This window comes from Taurulus bubalis, assembly GCF_910589615.1.
Source record: "Taurulus bubalis genome assembly, chromosome: 4".
In the NCBI taxonomy this organism is placed as follows: domain Eukaryota; kingdom Metazoa; phylum Chordata; class Actinopteri; order Perciformes; family Cottidae; genus Taurulus; species Taurulus bubalis.
Window position 1 is genome coordinate 23790523 of NC_136592.1, and position 18917 is coordinate 23809439.

At 43.2% G+C, this 18917-nt stretch overlaps 1 protein-coding gene across 1 annotated transcript in view; it reads right to left on the bottom strand.

Annotated features, from left to right (window-relative positions):
* Positions 1–18917, bottom strand: part of dmxl2 (Dmx-like 2) — a gene marked incomplete at its 5' end in the record, with an annotated part of 38787 nt that overhangs the window by 4427 nt on the left and 15443 nt on the right. Inside the window, 29 exons of the mRNA XM_079217303.1 lie at positions 447–585; positions 1290–1411; positions 1683–1769; positions 3151–3216; positions 4451–4568; positions 5274–5475; positions 5599–5684; positions 5794–5930; positions 6071–6261; positions 7930–8112; positions 8403–8648; positions 9180–9310; positions 9684–9760; positions 9867–10058; positions 10157–10453; positions 10542–10724; positions 11539–11928; positions 12098–12300; positions 12408–12672; positions 13174–13339; positions 13444–13541; positions 14153–14322; positions 14462–14572; positions 15703–15838; positions 16211–16330; positions 16414–16743; positions 17008–17659; positions 17753–17925; positions 18503–18789. Of these exons, the coding sequence (XP_079073429.1) occupies positions 447–585; positions 1290–1411; positions 1683–1769; positions 3151–3216; positions 4451–4568; positions 5274–5475; positions 5599–5684; positions 5794–5930; positions 6071–6261; positions 7930–8112; positions 8403–8648; positions 9180–9310; positions 9684–9760; positions 9867–10058; positions 10157–10453; positions 10542–10724; positions 11539–11928; positions 12098–12300; positions 12408–12672; positions 13174–13339; positions 13444–13541; positions 14153–14322; positions 14462–14572; positions 15703–15838; positions 16211–16330; positions 16414–16743; positions 17008–17659; positions 17753–17925; positions 18503–18789 (5558 nt within the window). The remainder of the gene's footprint in view (positions 1–446; positions 586–1289; positions 1412–1682; positions 1770–3150; positions 3217–4450; positions 4569–5273; positions 5476–5598; positions 5685–5793; positions 5931–6070; positions 6262–7929; positions 8113–8402; positions 8649–9179; positions 9311–9683; positions 9761–9866; positions 10059–10156; positions 10454–10541; positions 10725–11538; positions 11929–12097; positions 12301–12407; positions 12673–13173; positions 13340–13443; positions 13542–14152; positions 14323–14461; positions 14573–15702; positions 15839–16210; positions 16331–16413; positions 16744–17007; positions 17660–17752; positions 17926–18502; positions 18790–18917) is intronic.

The window sequence follows — 18917 nt, forward strand, 5'->3', positions numbered from 1 at the left end:
GTGTTTATGTACGTCCATCTCTGCCATACATACACAAAGCCCCTCTCTGTATCAGCCTCCATAGACTCAGCAGGCCAGCTGTTTAGTCGGCACGACTCAGTTTGGCTTGACATTGATAAGAGTTAAAAATACAAACCTCTCCTGAAAATGTGCAGGGGCCCACAGGCTGCAGAATGAAATCTAAATAGTCAAGTTCCTTTTAAATTATAAAATCAGACATTTATGTCATGTTTAAATTTGGGTAAATAAAGCTAAAGCTTTACTGATGCATCTAATGCATGTTATAAAAAGAAAGACACTCTGCAGTCTTTCCTTTCATAAAGACTGCAGAGTTCTTTGAGGTCTATCGGCTTCAAAACGGAGCTTAGTTTCCCTCTCCTGGCTGTAACAGAGAACTGCATACTGCGCAGTGTGTATCTCTGTGTTCAAAGTGCATAAACTCGTACCACACTGGCTCCCATGCTGGTCTGCCCACTGCCGAGCCATGGCATGGTTGCAGAGACCGCCATCTGTGGTGGTGCAAAGGGGGCAGAGCTAGCCTGGGCAATGTTGGTATGAGAAGATCGATGGTCTATGTCGTCAGAGCTGCAAAACAAATCACAACCATAACCCGTCACTGAGAATGTTTTGTTGAGACGATTAAGACACGGACGATGCACAAAGTCTTAGTCAAGCTATTCACATATAAAACGTTTCAGTTACTGACCGGGTGTCTGCAGGCGACTTTTAAAATATATTTTTAATACCACATTTATTTTACAATCACAATGGCTAAATTATGAAAGTATGATGGAAAACCAGCCGGGACAATGTGTCTTATTATATTAATCTTCACCTAAATCACATTTTTCCATTACTTCCCGGCAGTATATAAAAGTAATCGCTGATATAATCAGTAGCATAGATGGATGAATCAATTACAAATGATGAATTCACTTCAATTAATTTAGTTTTTTGCAAAAAGGTTTTGCAGATACCCATTGTTAAAGGGCATCTGCCAATATCAAGTACTATCCAATAATTATATGTATTTGATAGGCTGTATTTCTGCAGATACCGATTCACTAAAATATGTATAGACTCTGAGGATCGGCTCGGGACATCCCTAGTTAGGGTTTTCCCTTTGGTTTTGAATGTTTGGAACAATAACATGCTACTTTTTGTATGTGTAATAAAAACCATCATGCCAAATATTGATCCGTAAATAAAAGCTAACTAACTTGAAATTGTGATTCAAATAGTTTCTTTGAGGACAGATAAATGTCACCACCTATGATTCTGAATCTCACCTCCGGGACTCCTTATCAAAGTCGTCCCCTATCCAGGTGTAGGGCTGCACAGCCACCAGAGAGGACACGTCCACTTCTTGGACATCATGAGTGGAGGCTAATACTATCTCGTTGGAGTTAGACTGAAAAAGGAGGGAAACAAGGCATCGAGGGACAAGGAGGGAGGAAAAGACAAGATTAAAAAAGATGGACTTGGCAGTCAGCTTCCTCTAATTTCCTAGAAAGTAAATGATAAGTAATTGCATATTCAGAGACAGGTTCCTAGAAAGGATTACATGATCTAGTACCATCTCAGAACGTTGTCTGTATCTGTGCCACACTATGTAGTTCTTTCCAGGAAAACACAATAATTAGGAAATGATAACTCATACAGACTTTTTATCACATCCTTACCTTATTGATGGCAAATGCCATTATTATATCAGACTCCTTATGAATGATTTTAGCCTTTCCTCCGGGGTAGCCCAGATCTGCCTCCACCTGGAGAAGAAAAACGATACATCAAGGTTCAAAGGTTAAAGCTACAGTAGGGGGGGCTTCAGGGCCAGTGATTGAAAATAAAATTGTTTAGAAACCTATTCTTCATAAATACAGTTTATGTTAACTTAATTTCCTTCTATGCCAAAAAATCCCACTTCTCGTGTTGATAGTGCAAAGTCCAACTACATTGATAAGTGGAGAGGAGTAATCACATGTGAAGGTCCACAATCAAATATTGACAATTCTATTATTCTATTGATTTTGTGATTCCCTGGTGGCAACACCCTCTATGATCAGCAAGCCTTTCACAGCCCCGACAGTGAGCATGCAAGTTAGTACGTCTACGTATGTGCCAACTCTATTAAGAGGAGATTTGTTTGTTTGCTTTTTAGGGCCAGCAGAATCAGTCCAGCTACGGAGGAGAAAGGAGTGAGAAACACAGGGACGCGTGTTACTGGTCCGGATCGGATGTGAGTGGATGCCATAGGTGTCTCAGTGAGACGGAAAGATAAGTTGTTAGATCTGAGGCTGAAAGCCTGATTTTATGCCAGAAATATTGCCAGAACAGTCACCATCATGCCAAGCTGAGGAGGAGGCGTGGGGTTGTATTTGGTACTTATTCATAGTTAGTGTATTTTTTGCAGGAGATGGTGGTCAGCAAGCCCCCAGTTTGGATGGGGGCAGCAGAAAAACACATTTCAGCCACTGAAAAGAAAGGCTTCAAAAAGTGTACCGTATATTTAGACTTTCACCGCTTTCACCGCTGTCCGATAACCCTTACCGACTGGGAACTGAAGCCGGCAAGCCTCGATCAGTTAGCGTTAAAGTGTGACTCTGGTGAATCTGAACTAACCAAAGTCAGACTAACTAACCGATGGCCGAGGTAGACCAACAACTCCTTTGTTCTGCAAGGTCAAACTATAATGTTTTGTCAATACAGTCATGTGGCTATGAAGAGAGCAAAGATGGATATAACTGCTTCAGTTCCTCGTCGGAAGTAAAACGGTGAAAGTATAAATAAAGCGTACACTTAAACTGTAATGTTGTTTTCGGTGTCTGGCAGTACATTGCTCAGCTTTATGCTGGTACTCATTTCTGTTTCTCCGAAATGGGGGCGTAGCCAAACGCCGTCTACTGCAGTTAGTAATACACAGAGTATGGATAAGTATCTAATACAACTCCACTCAAAAAAATCCAAAATATCGCTTTCCCCCAGTTTGCTACCTCTAACCACCTCATGCACACCGTGTGGTGCACGATACTTCTTTTAAAGTTAACTTGACTTTCACTCTCCTTCAAGCTTAGCTTTACAGTGACTCTCCCAAACAGACAGACGGACAGACATAGCTGGGGCCTTGGCCGGTACAGTAAATGATACTACCTTATAGGGACCGCTAGCTCCTGCTATGCAGTTTGGGTTTATACGGTCCATGTGGTTCTCTACAGACTTCACAACACACACAGAGGCAATATAGACACAGAACACACCACGACACAAAACACATGCACAAACACAGAAAAATAAAACATGAAATGAAAAGAAAATGTAAAATGGGTCGACAGGAACTTTGATGTACACTTGGTGATGCAATGCAAACAACTGGAAACACAGTCTGTCGCCTGAGCATGAAGCTACAGTCATGCAACAGGGTGAATGAAGATATGAGCTCTGGAGCTGCGCGCCACAGTTTCATTTGAAGTTCTCTAGTTAACTAGCGAGCAAATCTGGGATCAAAATCACTGGGACTTTAGTCTAATTTTGGACTGGCAGCTACGGTAGCAGTCAGTCATCAACGTGATAATAATGAATAGTTCCAGACATCGCAGAAGGCAGTGAACTGTCCCGTACGCGGTTCACAACGTCAAAGGAGGCCAGGCAATGATAATGACTACAACAAAAACACAGATAAACGCTGAGTGAGCATTTCTCTGTGTAATACAACAAAGTGATGGTTTTATTTACTTAGGTAGGACCTTGGTATCACGGCACAGTCAGACATCTATTGAGGCAAATGCTCAAAGCTTTTAAGGCCGATGATAAAGACCTTCTTCTGTCCTTGCTACTGCCGTGCACCTGATACTGTTCCTGATTTGAAGCTGTGCTTGCTGCCACTTTCTGTTATATATCTGATAAACGCCTCCATAAATCATCGTCTCCAATCTTAGCTGTCTTGGAAAGAAAAAGGCTATGTGGGAAGTGTGTACATTCTGTTTTCCATGCGTGTGGGCAACCCTCTGCACACATGCTCTGCAAAAATATAATGAAAGTGAAATTAAAATATATACTGAATGGGCCCATATATAAATTATGTCACCTGTAAGATTTAAATTCAAACAGGAAATGTACATTATTGTTTAGGTATTTCAACAAATAACACCTTAAATAATACACATTACTAGTCCTGTGTTTTAGTCACATACTTTTCATAGAAGCAGAAATATTTTATATATATATATATATTTTATATAGCATTATATTTGGGCCAATGCAGTGATTGTGTTGGGGAACGTGAAAACAATACAAAAGTAAAATTCAAACATTTTGGTTTAAACTAACATGAATAAGTAATTATAATTAATTAAGTTAAATAAAACAATATGTGTCTAATTATGATAGCTAATGAACACTAAACTGACTATTGCGATACACAGATATTGTGTTATGCATGTGGGCTGCTGACCTCACTCTGCTTCCTTTTCTTTGTAAAGATGTAACGTATCAAAGTCTCCTGAAGAACTTCCTGTTTGACCAGGAAATGCCAAAGACGTCGGGCTGGAAAGGACTGATGGTTCTTTGTCCTGAGAGAAAATGTATGGACAAAAATAAGTTGGTCAAATATGAGTACATCCACTAACGGGGTCTTATGTTCAATTCCATGATATACGATATGATCTTCTGCGACATGCGTGAGGGAAATTTGTTCTGTGTGAAACACATAATAAGCATTTTTGATATGGAAAGGGAACATAAAGCCCTTAAATGGTTTTAATATTATAGTTTTTCTTATTATCAAATGTATAAATATTTGTAGTGGACTTAAATAACTTGTGATAGCGGGTCGGTATACCAATATGAAATCAAATTAAACAAGTATTTAAATAATAAAAACAATATATAAATAAACACAGCAAACATTGCCAGACATTGCATTTTTTTTATTTCTTTTTATTCAAAACGTATCTTGAGATTCACTACTGTTGGCTAAAGGGCGTTTGGTGTTACTACTAAACAATGTACTTCTGTCAAGAGAAGACTCATATTTCTCAAAGTAAAATCGTTGCGAGGGTGAAATATTATTTTCGGAGCAGTGCACTTTAGAAAAGATCTGTTTGGGATCCTGAGCTATGAGTTAGTTTGTGTTAGTGTCTGCACTGCAGTGGTAGTATGTCTTAGTCATTAAATGTTAATGTTCGGAATGACCTGATTAATTCTGAATAATAAAACAAATGGAAATGTTGTGTGTGAGAGTGTCTCCATATTTTAGCATATGATTCGATACTCACTTGAAGGGTGTGTTGTCTGGCTCCAGCATGGCCTTGTGTCGGAGTATTGCTGGGCCACCTCCTGCGCTGAGGTCAGTGGGGAAAGTGTTGATGTAGTTGGGAGGCGGGCCGTCAAACTTGTTCATTCTGTCCAGCAGAAGCTGCTCCCAGTTCTCCAAAGTCTTCAACACAGCATGGCTGAGAGGGGAGATGACTGGCAGGTCTGTGACACAAACACATAAATACAGAGTAAATAATCTGTACAGGCAGCAGCATCACTCGTAAAAGGTTTGTTTATATAAATGATTTTCAACACAATAAAACAATTCAGTGAGTGTGAGTGTACCTGCGATGTCGAGGCCAGTGATGGGGAGGAAGTTCTTGACGTTGTGATGAGCCAGTTTCACCATCGCCAGGCGGATCAGAGCCCAGCTGCGTACCACACACAGACAGACATGCTGCAAGTTTAACTCACGCCTGAAGCAAAGACTTTGAATTAGTTATAAAAAAAATCAAATAAATAAGCGAGGGTGAGCACTACCTGTAGGAGTTGGGGTCAGAGTGCTCTGTTATCTGTGTGTCAGAAAGGAAGGCGTCGTCATCATCATCTTCATTATCCTCTGCACCGCTTTCGTCTGAGTCACACAGAGCATTGCTGTCCGACAGCGGCAGGAAGGGCTGAGAGGGCGGAAATAATGATGGAGGAGAAAAAGCAAATGAATAAGGCAGATAGGGAGAGATAACTTTTTAATGACCTGAAGCCTATGAGTCACAGATCTCAGTACTCGATTCAACATATGTGGGATTTAATGCATTACTTTGGCCACAAAGTAGTCCCACATGCTCAGCTCTGGGGGAATGAACTTCTCCCTGTATGCGGGTCTCTCTGTGGGCACAGGAGGGGGGGCGGCTGGCGTCTCCTTCACAGGGCGTCCAGGAACGAGCATTCTCATGTTGAACCTGCGTCTGTATCGGTCCACATCCTCTGCTGGGGTCTGAGGGGGAGCCACTGGGGGAGGGGGAGGAAAGCGAAGAGATGGTCCCTTTTAAAACACAATGAACTCTGCAGGCTGCTGCAAACTGACCTTATCAGTGTGCTGCAGTTTTGTCTAAATGACGAGGATGAGCTGAGACTCAGCACCACGTTAAAGCCAAAAGAAGGTCAAGAAGTAGAAAAGGAGGAAAACCCAACATCCTTGATGCAGCTGAATTATAAACTTTGAACATTAACCTTAATCCTGCCTAAAATGTGGTTCCAGTCTACAAAATATCTTCTACGACCTAGGAGACATTTAGCACACAAAAGAAAAGCGATACACTTGGAACAGAGACACAAATGCACACGCACACACACACACAAACATTGAGGATGAAAACACAGGGCAAGACACACCAGGCTGTGCACAAACCTGCCCCATTATCCTGGGTGACTATCTCTGGCATTGCACCAGACAAAACAAGACACAAACCAGAGTAGACAGTGCAGTTAGACACACGGATACTACACAGACCATTGCATAATTTAATCAGTGTATATTTGATGTAGTGCGGGGCACAGAGTACACAGAAAACACATCAAACAACGATGGCAAATTCAGTTGAGCAGTCATTTCTTGTACCCACAGCACTTGAGGGAGGCAAACACAATGATTTTGATGACTGCAACATGTTCATTTTGTTTTTAAATGAGTGTTAATTGGACCATGGTAAATGTGTAACATGTGCATATGATTGTGTGTTGAGACATGCATGTCATTTTGCAGGGGCACTCAAAAGGGCAGAGTTTTAACATTTGGCGTAGTGATTCCTATCAACCCGGCTGGCATTTAAGATCCCCCCTAACAAGCCCTTCAAAAGGCTCTTGGCTTTGCTGAGAGCTATCTCAGACTCTACACTGGTATTGAGTCTAAATGCCAGCCCATCTCATCCTCCACCGCAAATACAATGTGAGCACAGATTACTTTGGCCTAATGAATATGAATGAACAGTCAAGTTCAGTCATCAGACTCAGACTTAAACAGTACAGCTACTCGGGGAAATGGCTCACTTTCTACAAATCTAAAAAAGAAAATGTAATGCAGACAAACACCAGAATCAAGTCACACAACAGCTATCTATGATGTGGGTATTACCATGTAATGTGGGTCAATTCACATTCTCTTTTTAAACAGCTAAAAAGGGATAAAATAGATATAGATGTGCAGCTCCAGCTCGACAGTAGTTTTTTCAGTGTCTGACAACCTTTTAAGGTATACCTGGTTTAGTCTCAGATTTAGTCTGAGAGGGCGGCTCAGCCTTGGCCTCTGAACACTCCTTGCTAGGCCCAGCTGTTGCTTCGGTGGCACAATAGGAATGACACAATGAGATGAGCATAGAGGATGTCACAACATGTACATGCAATGCCGTACACACGCGCACACACACACACACACACACACACACACACACACACACACACACACACACACACACACACAGCTGTTAGCTTATCATAACACTGAACACCGATGACAATGTCTTCATAGCACTAGTGAGTGTTTTTGTTTGTTATGGGCATTCAGAAGTAGCTGCACGAGAGAGGGGTAAGTCAAGCATCTGCAACAATGCAAACCTGTACAATTACCATGCACTGCAATCCTGCAAACCAGCACTGCAATCCACCAGCCCAGTTACTCACAGCTGGTCTTAGTTGCTGGTGCCACAGTGCCAAACCCCTCTCCCCTTGAAACGGGAGGAGGGGGTCGTTTGGGGCACTGGGTTTCAGTGGGGATGGGAGTGGGATTTGGGGTGAGTCTGCTTTGCTCAGGTCTTCCTGCCTCTTGAGAGTCCTCTGGCCTGGCTGCCTCAAAGTCAGCTGGCACTGGGACACAAGGCAGAGGGCACACTCACACAAGACACCACACAGCAGCAGCATCTTAGGAGCATCAACTGGACAGGACTAAGTGTATGTCTATGTCAATATGTAGCCGGGCCTGAGGGATGGAAGCATTGCCTCAAGTTCAGAGATAAGTCAGGATGTGGAAAGTCAACAGATGAAGCCGAAGAGGACAACGACAAGAAAAGAGTGTAGGGACAGGGACATCAATGATGGTGATGATGGAAAGAAATGAATTAGTAATCAACAAAATAGAAACAAACTAATTATTCTACCTGGTGGGGCCTCGGGCCTCTTTGGCTTAATAACGACTTTGGCCCCTCCCCCAAAGACAGCGGCCCACATGCGGTTATTGAGGGGGTGTGCTGCCAGACGGAAGAGTTCATTGCTGCTGTGGGTGCCCAGGCCGTGAATGAGCAGTGCAAGATAAACAGCCATGACCCCTTCACACAGCAGCACGTTGAGCCTCGGCTGGTCCGCTTCTCTGGCAGACGTCAACAGAGAAATCAGGGACGACACACCTGCAGAGAGAGGACACACACGCACACACAACATGGCGTCAGAGATTAACCTTCCACAGCAGAATAAAACCCTATCTTTGCACAATACAAAACCAACCCATTTATGAAACATTTGCATGATGGCGTGATCAGTCTCCGTCTTTCTATTTCCTTCCCAGAGGACATGAAGCTCCTATTATAGAACACCATCTGCCTCTCTGCATAAACACAGACGGCCTGCTTAGCTCTGCCTCTCCTGCTGCTTTTCATATCTCTCTGAATCACGTCTTTGATGCTCACACATATGCCGTCTTCCTTTTCTATGCATTCTGCGAGGATTCTGGAATATGATCTAACTCAGCTTTAATCTCATTAAAACCATTATTGACAGTATTGAGACCAAAACGTTAATGAAGAGCCGTCCCCTGATAGCAAAGTTGTCCTTTCAGGAAAAAAGATGATATATATTTATAATTATCTGCCTTTAGTTAAGACTCTAACTCAATATAACCCCAAACATGCAGGTGGATTGTAAAGAAAGGACTTTGTTACCTGGCCACTGTGCAGGCGCGGAATTGGGAGTTATATGTTCTTCAATGCTTTCTGTGCGAAGTCGCTTCCTCTCGCTGAGCAGCAGGCCCTGGTACACCATCCCTGTAAACTGGTTGGCCTCTGTCTGGCTGCTGCAAAGCCAACAACAGAAAGGTAGACCGTAAGCCTAAACCATATAAGACATGTACAGTAGGTTCAACATTTTGGGTCATTGGCTTACTTTCCTAGAATGAAATAAGAAGATACATTTAAATATTTAATTTGTGTCTCCTGACTGAGCTCAAGTCAGTGTTTGGTTAGCTAAGCTTAGTATCAAGAGCAAATTATCCAGCATGTTTACGACTAATATAACTTACAATTATTTAGAAGGGGGGGGGGGACAAGCAGTGAGAGTGAAACAAACACACGTAAAAAAAAAAGCACTTATTGCTCTGTAAAGGCATTTTGGTTTTCAGGAAGGCAAATCAGATCTTGCAGAGACCGTTGGATCGAGGGCACAGTTACCTGTAGCTGTGGCTGTCACACAGTGCTTGATAGAGGCAAGCAGACAGAGATGCTGCTAGTGTGTGCAGAGCATTCACCTGAGGGTGAAAAACAGACACATTTAACTTATTATACAATTCAAACGTAACTGCAGATGACTGAAATAGGCTGTAGACTCTATACTAAGTGGCTTTTGGTTCTGACCCGATCATCGATGATGTCAGGATGCGGCGTGGTCTCCATGAGGGTGATGGTGTGGAGGATGTCGTGAATGTGGTTGCTGAGGTGGAGAACTGGATTGGCTATGACCGTCTTGGTGGGGGCAATGCATGCTGACAGCAGAGGCAGCGTAGTAGGCAGAGGCAGAGGAGACTGCAGCTGCTTAACCGTGGTCTCCTACGGAGCGACAAAGGAAGATGTGCATTTGTTTTTGCTGCAGAGAGATTGTTTCACATTCATTCAGTGGACGTGTGTTCGTGAGCGTGTATGTGTACCTGCTGGCTCTCCTGCAGAAGGAACAGAAGCTCCATGCGAACAGAGGTGACTCCTCCTCCCTTGGCTCCATGAAGGCTACAGTAGGACAGAAACACCCTCAGCAGGGCCTGGTTCTTCCTCAGCCACGCCTTGCGCCTCTCAGAGTGCTGTTGCTTGGCCTGAAGACGACGTCGCTCCATCTGGTGACGCTCGTAGGCCCCGGCGTCCGTGCGCTCCAGGGTGTCGTCTGATATGTCCACTGATGCCGTGCGGTCTCTCCAGCGCTCCACCTCTGAATCTTCCTCCTTCCCCTCCACCTTTGTGTGAACAAAATGTACGTTAAATAACAATGGTCCACAGAGAAGAAACATTCTTGTCTTGAAAGACATTTAGTAAAGCAAATACCTTGTAGTTGCAGATCGTATGCATGGCTGCTATCTCCTTCTCCAGCCAACTGTAGAGCTGAAAGCGGAGCTTCCCTCCATCCACCTCAAAGCCTGTGGCCAGCGTACGCAGCTCTGTCATCAGGATCTTCAGACAGGCGCGAAACTTCAGCTGCTCTGCTATCACGTCCACCTCTGACTCACTCTGAAATACACGAGAGAGAGTTACAGGAAAAGGGCCGACCTTACGGGAGCATTCCTGTGAAGCCTGGAGTGTTTTGGGATTTTCCACTTTCTACAGGCTTCCATGAATCAGTTCTGGATACAGACTTCACCAAAATATATATATATATATATATATATATATATATATATATATATATATATATGAAAATGTAATCATCATCAAAGTTCTGTTGTAAAAGGAATATATATATATATATATATATATATATATATATATATATATATATATATATATATATATATATATATATATATATATATATATATATATATATATATATGGTGGATAACAGTCGTCAGTGTCGGTCATATCTATTGAACTCTTACAGCAAGTCTCATCTCCTAACACATTTTAACCCACTTTGGCGGGTTTTCATACCAGTTCAGCTACTTGTCTGAAATGTTAAATCAAATGGGTTTCATTTGAATGCAAAACGTCTGGTTGTGAATCATATAATATAACTTCTGGTTGTGAATCATGTAATATAACTTCTGGTTGTGAATCATGTAATATAACTTCTGTTTGTGAATTATATAATGTAGTATAATATATTACATATCTCAGTTAAGTCAGCCTAGAAACGGTTCTAGGCCAATAATTGTCTTTACATGACATCAAAAGGACTGTCAGTGTGTTTGCTGTTCTGGTTCAGTCAAAACATTCCCATTTCCAATAACTTAGATATTACACAATTAAGTATTATTTAAAATACTTAATTATGTTTTAAGTATGTAAAATCATACTAAAAACATTACAGATGTATTATTCCTACCTGTGAGTCGTCTCTCTGCACTTTGGGGTCACCATTCTCAGGGCCTCCGTCTGCTTTGTTCTCAGCCTCTGGTTTCTTCATGGTCAGGCCATCATCATCATCATCATCATCATCCTCATCATCATCTTCCTTGTCCTGTTCCCAGTCCAGCTTCAGCTCGTCTTCTTCCAGCTTGACCAGAGGTTGGCTCCAGTCCAACCCACCCATACTATCGTTTCCTCCCCAGGCATGCACGGAGGCTGCAGGGGCGCCGCATTCGACGCCTCCCCGGGTGCCATTTTCCAGGGGTTTGCTCGAGTTTACTTTGGCTTTGGATGATGAGGAACCAGATTTCTTGGTAACTTTCGGAATCTTGGAGAGAACTTCCAGAGCCAGAACTGGGCAGCCCACCTACAGAAGATTTAAACACTTAATATATAACTAATATTTTCACTTTTGCTTTTGTGATTAACATTTTTGTGTCTGTAAAACAACTATAAAAGGAGCGCTAGATAGAGGAAAAAAAGCATTATCTTAAGAACTGGATTGGAGTGAGTGGTCATATTATTGATGAGCCCACCTTGAAGTGTGCATTGGCAGTGGTGAAGAACAGTTTCCGCTCTATGAGGTTGATCTCATCTGCGCCGCTCTTCTCGGCCGTGCGGCTCACAGTTGCCGCTGTGCCCTCTGGATTTCCAAAATGGCGACGGATGATCAAAGGGTGTGTCCTTAGGTAGTTATAGAAACTAAACACCACAGGGTTGCAAGCTTTCACGGCCACATCTAATACGGAGAGATGATGAAGAAAAGGAGAAAAAGGACAAAGCCTGTAAGCAGAGGTTTTTGGGGGATCATGCTGTGTAATACTGACACGTCTGCAACCAACTGACCAGGGTTTTCATCATCCTCTTTGGGGATTCGTTCCAACAGTGTGTCCAGAGCTCGCGTGTAATCCTTCATGATCCAGTATGATATGCTACGGAGGAATGGGTCGGGGTGAAGTCTGGAACAGTGGTAACCACTTCCGTCCCTTTTACAGCCCAGGACTTTCTCATGAAGGAGGCCTTGGCAGGTGGATGAATTCTCAAAGTCAGCCTCATACAGCCTTGCTACTATCATGGCTAACTGGATATCCTCCATCTTCTCTATCAACACCTACACATATAGAACAGCAAAGGAGAGGTGGGAGTCAGTCAAAACTGCAGTTTAGTAAGAAAATGTAAGTACGCAAACATAAAGTGCAGAAAATTAAGGCATTTTGAGGTTGTAATTTCCCTTGCAATCAATACACGGTGCTAAACAATACAAAACTCACGCTTCTTTTTCTTTTTGGGCTATCTGTATATTTTGACTATGCGGTATGAAAACCCTGGCCAAGGAAAAGCATGCAGGCTTTTTCCTGCATCTTATCACTGTAATTTAGACTTCTCTCATGTGATTAAAAGGCTGCAGAATATACAACTCTCCAAGCAACAGATATCTGCTATACAAGTGATGTAGTGATTGGACTCTCATACAAACACACTCTATATTGTATTTCCATAAAATAAGGCTATACCAAGTTTCCACTGTGAGGAAAATGACAATAGAGTGTTGGAGCAGACTCAACAGTAAAAAGCTGTGTCTGTGTTGAGTGTGTGTGTGTGTTGTTCACACCTCAATGGCATCTTTGAGTGATCCAGCCAGAAGGAAAAAGGCAGCGGACTGTTCAAAGCGCTGCTTCCCCAGCAGGGAGAAAGCATTTTTCAGAGCTGCCTTTCGCCAGCGGTCTTCAGTGAAGTTGTTCTTGAAGAACTGAGTCATCTTCTCATCATGCTGAGACCTGAGAGAATACAACCACACAGCTCAGACTCCCATAAAGGTTTTGTGAGAAACTTAACTGAAATGAAAACAGTAAGTACATTTTAAATAGTTACAATGTCCCACCTGAAGAGCCCCCACAGGACAGCTTTCTTCTTCATGGCCAAGAAGAACAGCGCAGCATCTAAAGGATCGTTGTGTCTCTGGAACGCAGCTTTACCGATCTGATTACACACAAATATCACGGTTATTAAATCAAGAATCCAAGTCTTTCCAAGTCACTGTTTTGCTGGAGTGATGTCAAGTACACATCAAAGACAACACAGAAATAAAAATATAACCCTCGCTGCAGATAGTCACATTGCAGTACAAAGACCTATGTCCATAAACTATTAGCTGTGCTCTTTACAATAACCCTAGATGCTTATCATTATAACTGTATACTTCCCATAGAAAATAAAATTCAGTTGGTTAGTACAGAGAACAATGCACATTTCCTGACACAATAACTGTCACACTGCCTTTGAATTTTGCAGTCGGGACAGGTTTGATGACTGAAATACAGGGGGTATATAAATAACAGGAACACCTGACCTGAAGGATCTATTTTTTGAATCTAACTAAAATCTTTTTAAATGTCTTTGTTTTGGTTCAACTGTGGTATTTCCAGAAGGTCGACCAACATTTCCCCAATGCAGAACATTCTGTAAATGGTCTAAAATATCATATTGAGCGATGGTATCCGATGGAGCCCTTATTTCCTTTTCTAGTTAATTGTTTGCATCACTGTACTAATGTTAGAAACTGTCAATTCTGTCTGAATATGTCCTAGTACCTTCTCTACAATTTTCCGCAGAGTGTTGATGTTGCGAATCCACCAACCCACTCCGACAGCTCTGAGCTCAGACCACTGTGGGTCGCCTCTCTGCATGGCTGGGATCATGTTCAGCAGCTCCTCTTCGGCCTCTGAGTGGAAGGCCCATGCAAAGTGGCATGTAGATAGGCCTGCCACAGAGAGAGAGAGAGTCACAGCCGAAGTTCATTGCCAAAGATCAAACGCACTTCTCATTACCACACAATATAGTGGTATTATTGTCATACAAAACAATGTTTTCTGTATGTTTCACAGCAGCAGTATAATTACCCTGGTGGAGCAGCTGCATGCGGTAGAGGGGGGGCAGGGAGGTGAGCAGGCAGGTGTGAAGACGCATGGCCAGCAGGTACCTCAGTCCACACTCGTCCAGAGCCTCGCCACCTGAATAAACACAGCACCAGGGAGCGGTCAGCTTTGTCGACGTTATTCCAGCGACCCCTTTACTAAAATAGCAGCCACAGAGCAAAGCCCTTTAAAACTCCAGTATCACTTGAGTTCATGCGTTCAGAGACTGTTTCTCTTGTCCCTGAACCTTCATACCCTCGCTGTGCTTACTTAGCCTTGGAACAACATGTCTTCCCCTCAAAAGACTAAATAAAAATGATGGAAAATTGGTGCGGTGTCTGTATATATACAGTTAAAGAGGAAAAGTATAAGCACTGTTGTTTATGTTAATAAAGATTTTATGGCTGGAGATTAACTATATCCATGAACACACAATCAAGAGAAATGATGCTTAGCGTTTATGTCTATAACCTTTAGTCAACTTGAGTATCTCCTACCACGGGTAACGGTTAATGGACTGGTAGACATTAAGGCCATTCTGCAGGTATGAGTGCATCCTGTATCTTATATACAAAGTACAAAGTAAAGCAATACTTTATTCATTCGCAAAGGAAATATTCTCTTGTCATTTGTCTCCTCCCTGACCGATCAGAGCGTTGGGACAGCTACAGAATCAAGACCGTGGAGGCGGTCCGTCTCTTGAAGTTAGGGACTAAAGGACACTTCAATGGGGAGGACTCTTGAACATGAAAGAACTCCAAAACATAAGGGCTTGGATTCCCACCGGTGACTGTCCACTGACCACATGGATGGGAGCATGAAAGTCAACAATTGAAAACGGCAAAATAGCTTAAAAACGAAACAATAAACAAAATTTAAAAGAGGTCAGTTAACGACTTTTGTTAGATCACTACTAAAAATTCTAAGAGTAAGAACTATTTTGCTAGTTGAAAAGGCATATAATACAACTGTGAGGAGAAGTAACCAAAAGATACTGTGGATGGTGAAGCCTATTTGAGTGCTGTGTTACAATATAAGGCATGAGTGTTGTGGTTTGACATTGTGTACATTAATCTGGTCATGACTTCTGTTCAAGGAATACAGACACAGCAGTCCCTACCCCCAGTATACCCTGGTGGTGCAGTAAGTTATATTTACTCTATGTTATAAAATATACTGTATCACAAATGTGATCGTGACCTATATACACCAACATATATGCTGACCTGTGTACTTCTGATCAGCGGAGCTGGTGACCTCAGCACTGGTGGTTGCAACAGTATCGGCCAAGGCCACCAAGAACATCTGCTCCAGTCTGGTCAGTCCTGGTAGGCTTGAGTGCATGAGGTGACTGGACAACACCTGGACACATCAGGATGACAGAGAGCAAAGAGAAACTCAGAACGACAGATAAAAAGGTTTTCAAACATGATGTCGTACTGATGGAATTTACAATGTAAGCCATTACTGTACATTTTGTTTTTATAGATATGTGCAGACTGGCCTATTATTACTATATTATTGCTCTATTTCCTCCCTTTTTATCCCCTTTTTCTTAACAACCTAATGGCAATTCAACTGAGGATTTAAAATATTATTCATTTTTGGATGTTACTGTAAATAGCCTACATTAATAGTGCAATTTTAGTTAAAAAAAAAAAAAATGTAATTAATAGTGCAATTTTCATAAAAAAAAAGGAACACTCTTCTAAAAAAAAACAAACCCAGCAATACCTGAGCATGCTCCGGGCCAAAGTAGGTCGGTCCATATTGAGAGAGGTTGATAACTCGAGACTTCTTCTCTGGTTTGTCGATGGCAAAGTTCAGAAAATCATCTGTGGTAACGGCTTGGACCTGTCAACACAGGAGAGGAGCCAAAAGGTATTAGTGGACAAAACCTCCAACAACAACATCAGAGCTCACTTAACTCTTCGTACCTGGAAGAGGTCAGAATACTGGTCCTCTCCTGACTTCTGGGTTCCATCACCGTCTGTCCCCTTGGCTCCCTTAGCGGCCTCTTCCGCTCCCTTGTACGACGTGTCTAGGTCAGCCAACATGAGGGAATACAGGGGCAAGGGAGGGATGGAGTTGATCTCTGTGTAGTCCCTGCCCCCATCGCGGCCGGCCACAATGGTGTCTTTTGCTGTGCTGCCGGTAACGCTGATAGTACGGGACAGATGTCTCCTGGCTCCGCCCTCACCTGCCTCCACATCCCTCACCACAGCGACTTCCCCGGCAATACACTTCACCAGGTGAGCGAGAATGGCCTGATAGAGAGAAGGTTAAAAAGCCCATGCAATAATGAGGATTAGATGTGCCAGATCACCACGTATCCCTGTTTATCTAGAGTAAACAGTGTCTCTTGGCATCCGTCCTTTTGGTTCGTCGAATCCAAAAAGGTTGGGTCTCATTGTACTTTAGTTAGTTACTAGATATTTTGATGTTGTTGTTGTTGTTAAATAAACAAATGAGAGCCTTAAATAATATTTGAGCATATTTTAGAATCACTGACGAGGCAGAAACAAGCTCACCTTGGCACGGCGAACCTTGCCCAGGTCCATGAGTTCCAACAGCTGAGTGGGATGGTACTGGGGTAAAGTCGGTGACAGAGAGTGAGCGGCTTCAAACAGCCCCCCCTCCTGAAGTCCCGCCGGGGCACGAAGGGCCTCATCCACTGCAACACTTCCTTCAAACATACTCTTAGACCTGGCTCTGCCCTCCAAAACCGAGGTGGAACCTGCGGTTTGACCACCAGCAATGTCTGCGGATGATAGGTTGCCATCCTCTCCCTCCCCGGGTTTCTTGTCCTGATGCCACTGGGCATACACGTGCATCTCACAGTCCATGCCCACCACCAGGATGCCATCCCTCACCCAGGACAGGGAGACCGGCAGACACGGCGTGCCGTCCACAGAGGACAGGAGGTCCACGGACCGAAGCAGGATCCAGCGTGAGCGGATGCCCTGTTTGATACTGCCCCCTAGAGGAAGGGTGATGACAGCCACCCCGTCCTTGCTGCTAGTCGGCTCATTGACCACGCCAGAGATACGGCCGTACATGAGAATGTTGGATCCCACTCCCACTGTGAGGATGTGAGATCCGTCCTCTTTTGACAGCCAGTCCAAGTGAACGTAGTGCTTAATGTTGGGGGAGCTGTGGTCTCTGGTCATGTACAGGTCAGACCTGGCATGGAGAAAATGATTAACTTAGCACACCCATACTGGTAAACATAAAGCGGCCGCCAGAATATGATTCAAACACACAAGCCCTGCTGACCTGCTGTACACAAAGAGGTTCGAGTCCACACTGACTCGTGGATCCAGAGTTGACGAGGGTCTGGTGAAGTCGTCCAGGTGGAGAGTTTGCTCCAAAACCCACTCTGAGCCACCAGTAGATTCACACTCATAGATGGACACATGCATGGAGAAGTCCTCTCCAGAACCCTGCAACTGAGGACAAGAAAAACATCAGATTTACGTTAAATCTGAAGACACTGTTGGCACTAGTCCAGCCAACCGGACATCCTGTAAATACAATACAACAGAGTGATGGAATAATACAAATACTGGTGCCCACACAGACCTCTATCCTGTATCACATCCTAAAGTGCACTGACAACCGAGGCTCATAACCCAGACTGCTGTTCATAAACCTCAACTCAGTTTCAGTTTAATGACATCAAGCCAAACACACTTTAAATACAGAGTAGCGACAGGATATGGAATTAGATCCTCAGATAGTCGGGTTTTTTTGGTTCCTTTTCACTAATGGCTAAGGACCGTTCGCTCAAATTGCAGTGTATAATGCGCTTTATCTTATCTACTTCCTCCATTACGTTAAATAAGTATTCACATACTAATATATAGAATTGTTATCTATTTTTGGAGGATCCAGGCTATGCCGCCAAATTGTGTTTCTTTTCTGCATTTACATTTAATACAATTGTCAAACTCAAGGTGATCGCCACAGTTAAATTAGGTTTTTGGTGGAATACATCGAAAACAAAGCCAAATTCTAATTTCCTACCTGCCCTTGTCGTGGCTTTTTAAAGGCCATGGCCAGCCTGCCGATGTAGGAGCACGACACCGCAACGGGCCGTCCAGACACACACACAGCACTGTTGTTGTCTTTCTCCTCATTCATCAGGGCCCAGGGCTCCCAGCGGTAAGAGCGGTTGTCCAGATCATCCTCGCTGTACCCGTCATCACCCTCCACAGCACAGCGCCAGAACCGCACGCGAGAGTCAGAGCAGGTAGTGACAATCAGATACGGAGCCAGGCACACAGGGTAGATAGAAGAGGAACTCAGATGACCTGGCAGAAAGAGGACGCAGTACACAAACAGAGACAATTTCAAGCATGTTTTGCATTTTCTTGCGTTAACCTGATTATTTGGTTTCTACAGAAAATATAGTAAAAAGATTTTCCAGGCACTCCTTCGA